The 3,252-nt window shown below is 35.9% G+C and overlaps 1 protein-coding gene across 1 annotated transcript in view; it reads right to left on the bottom strand.

Moving 5' to 3' along the window:
* LOC137725768 (homeobox protein knotted-1-like LET6) overlaps positions 1–2,715 on the bottom strand; it is a 9,915-nt gene extending 7,200 nt beyond the window's left edge. The window contains exons 1-2 of the mRNA XM_068464548.2: positions 2,008–2,715; positions 1,151–1,415 (exon numbers count right to left, since the gene is read on the bottom strand). Coding sequence (XP_068320649.1) covers positions 1,151–1,415; positions 2,008–2,436 — 694 coding nt within the window. The 5' untranslated portion in view covers positions 2,437–2,715. The remainder of the gene's footprint in view (positions 1–1,150; positions 1,416–2,007) is intronic.
* Between the last annotated feature and the right edge of the window lie 537 nt (positions 2,716–3,252).

Raw genomic sequence — 3,252 nt, 5'->3', positions numbered from 1 at the left:
TAGAGCCACCAACTCAGTTGTTTTGGTCCATACAGACTGCCCATGATATGTATCATTGTATTAGGACAACACCATGAGTCAAGCTTACCGCTTACCATTTGTGAGATATTCTCTGTATGTATAAAAATCCAGGATACCCAACTTATAAGCTAGCTACAGTCCTTATAGAATCAATAACTATGTGCAGAAATATATCTAAAGCTTAAATATACATGTTTTGAAATACATTAAAACATCGACGATTTCTAGAACTCGGGTCTATATTTCTATAGTAACCTTAGAACAAGGCAGACTAACATACAAAAGTTTATTTACAGAGTTAACTAATATTCCAAGAGTGTAAAACTAAATACAATATTTTGTTGTCCACACAAATTGGCCACTAGGACTTTAAGAAAAAACCTAATAGTTATGAAACTAAATACAAATATTTTGTTGTCCACACAAATTGGCCACTAGGGCTTTAAGAAAAAACCTAATAGTTATGAAATAGCAGTTACTTTGAGCATTGCTATATATGCACACACACACAAACACAAGACGGGGGGAAAATGCAAGCCAAACCATTTGTCCTAATATATATACAGTGCGTCAATTTCAACTAGGTAAAACAAGGTGAAGAATTCAAAACAAACCAAACAATCTCGTCCAAAACACACACCGAGAAGAGAATCAAAGCCATATAGTTCTATGTAACGCCAAAGCCATATAGTTCTATGCAACGCCATCGATTTGTCTATATAGCTATAAAATAACATGACTTGCGAGTGGAAACTAGCCAGCTACCACCCTAGTACTAAAACGGTTCTATATATACATAATACATCCCAACGAACAGCAGATATATAATTAAATAAATTGTAGAAGGAACCAATTAATATATCAAATGAAAGACTTTGAAAAGGGAGAACAAAGAAGAACTAATTGGGTACCCACTTTGGAACACATTTGTTAATTAATAAAATAAACCTACAGGATCTTGGAAACGGCTTCCATGCATGGCTGGTTATTATATTGCTTAGCATTAAAATATTCAGATAATAAGAAATAAAGAAAATACTCAAAAGGTCTTCCTAAACAGTAAAGAAATTTAAGAAAAAGAAACAGTGATGATATACATACATAGAGAGAGATAATGGTGATGACGAACCTGCAGAATCGGAAGAAGAAGAAAGAGTAAGGGCTTTGAATTGGGACTCGATTCTTTGGAGGAAGATCATGGCTTCCTTGAAGGGTTTAGATAGTTCTTGCTCATACTTGGTGAGCATCTCGCAGTAGGCCTCCATGAACTGATCCAAAGCTGGATCTTCACCGAGAGATCCTGATCCACTACTACTACTCACCATTTGACCTATTGTCGCCGCCGATGCGCACGCTTCTTCCAGTCTCGCCACCACTTCAGGCGGCGCTCCAACCTGCACATCATTGTGTTCAATTAAATATTATTGTTCGAACTCTTTTAAATGATGATGATGAAAACATATGTTTAAACAAGATCAAAACTCAAAAGGGCGAAGAGACTTGGACCGTCTTTATCAACAACATAATTACTTAAGTTCCTTGTTAACATAATGAACTCCATGAAGCATGACAAGAACATGATGGTATAGTAGTAGTACTGCATGAACAACTTCATAATACCAAATCTTTCGTTGAGGATGGGCGTTCTGAATCCTACATAGTCCTACCAAAGGAGCTAATATCGGCCAATCCAAATTATTTTAACATAATTTACAATGAGAATATGATTATTAAGATTCTCAGATCTCAACTTCCCAAAGGAACGAAGCTTGGAAACATGAAATATCTATCACTTTCAGGCGCATGTCAACTAATATGTCCTTTCAAGCAAACAAAAATTAAAATAAATAAAATTAAAAAAAAAAGGACAACGAATGGAGAATTGTGGTACTAACTCCTACGTTTGTAGGAATCGAATACCTATTTGGGAGGTCAATATAAATATATATGTGTGTATTTTAATTATATCGATGGTTTAAATTTTACCTTTTGACAGTTGATATAGGAGGCCAAGAGGCGGTGATAGTGAGGATGGGCCATGATCTTAGCCTTGACAGTTGAAGATGAAGAAGAAAAAGAGCTGCCGCCAACACCATCATTATTGTTGTTGTTGTCCATGAAATAGGAGGCGGCAGCTGGGTTGTGGAGAATGAAGGAGGAGCCGCCGCTTGTGTTATGCCGGTCGTGATGGTTGTTGGACGGAGGCAACTGGGGAAGCTGGTGAAGCTGATGAGTCGTACTAGTATTGTGTGCATCTGCATAAGGATTAGGGTTCATATGTTGATGATGATGATGGTGAGAGTGATCAGCATGATGTGATGAAGTCATTAGAGGCATCATCATCATTCCTCCTCCATTACTGCTGCTTTCTCCAAAAGCCATCATACTACAGGTGCCATTGGAACCACCTTCCATTCTCTCTCTCACTAGATCTCTTGCTATTATCCTATCCCTCACAAATTAACTTTGTTACCTAGTCCTTCCTACTAGTTTCGTTCACTTGGCTTTGCTACAAATCATTTCTCTCTCTCTCTCTCTCTCTCTCTCTCTCTCCCCCTCTCTTTCTAGGTTAAAATGTTTTTATTTTCTCTGTCCTACGTAATAATGTTATACATGCATAAATATGTGGATCTGATCCTGAACGATATCACTCCTCCAAAGAAAGAGAGGGCTTGTTCTTCAAAAAAATAAAAGAAAGAGAGGGCTCTCCCGGGTTTTACGCTACAAACTTTGAGCAGGCTCTTAACAGGGAAATCCTAAGTAGTGAGTGAGAGTGAAAGTGGTGGAGGATGGTGGGTCAGTAGTTTAATTATGATAGATTGATAAGGCATTGGTTAGAAAACTCGTTTTAGCCCTCTTGTCTTTCAAAAAATTAATATTTTAATAAATATTACATAATTATATTTGCTTCCATCTCCAACCAAGAGCCAAAGAGTCATAGGGCTTGTTTTAGCCCTGTCACAAAAAATCGTCTCTAATCCAAGATCAAAAAGCCATAAGGCCAAATATAATTTATTATTTAAATTTAAAAACTACAACTGCTTAAATTTAAAAACAACAACTTATATTTAAAAAATACAACTTAAATTTAAAAACGACAAATTAAATTTAAAAACTACAAATTAAATTTGAAAGCAACATTAACTTAAATTTAAAAACTACAACAACTTAAATTTAATATCGATAATCAATATCATCTTCATTATCAGTCATTGTAGGAGTATAGTCAAA

The sequence above is a fragment of the Pyrus communis genome, chromosome 5 (assembly GCF_041283825.1).
Source record: "Pyrus communis isolate YQ-2024b chromosome 5, ASM4128382v1, whole genome shotgun sequence".
NCBI classification, from domain to species: Eukaryota; Viridiplantae; Streptophyta; class Magnoliopsida; order Rosales; family Rosaceae; genus Pyrus; species Pyrus communis.
The sequence above is the reverse complement of the archived record's forward strand: the minus strand, read 5'-3'. Positions and strand labels throughout refer to the sequence as shown.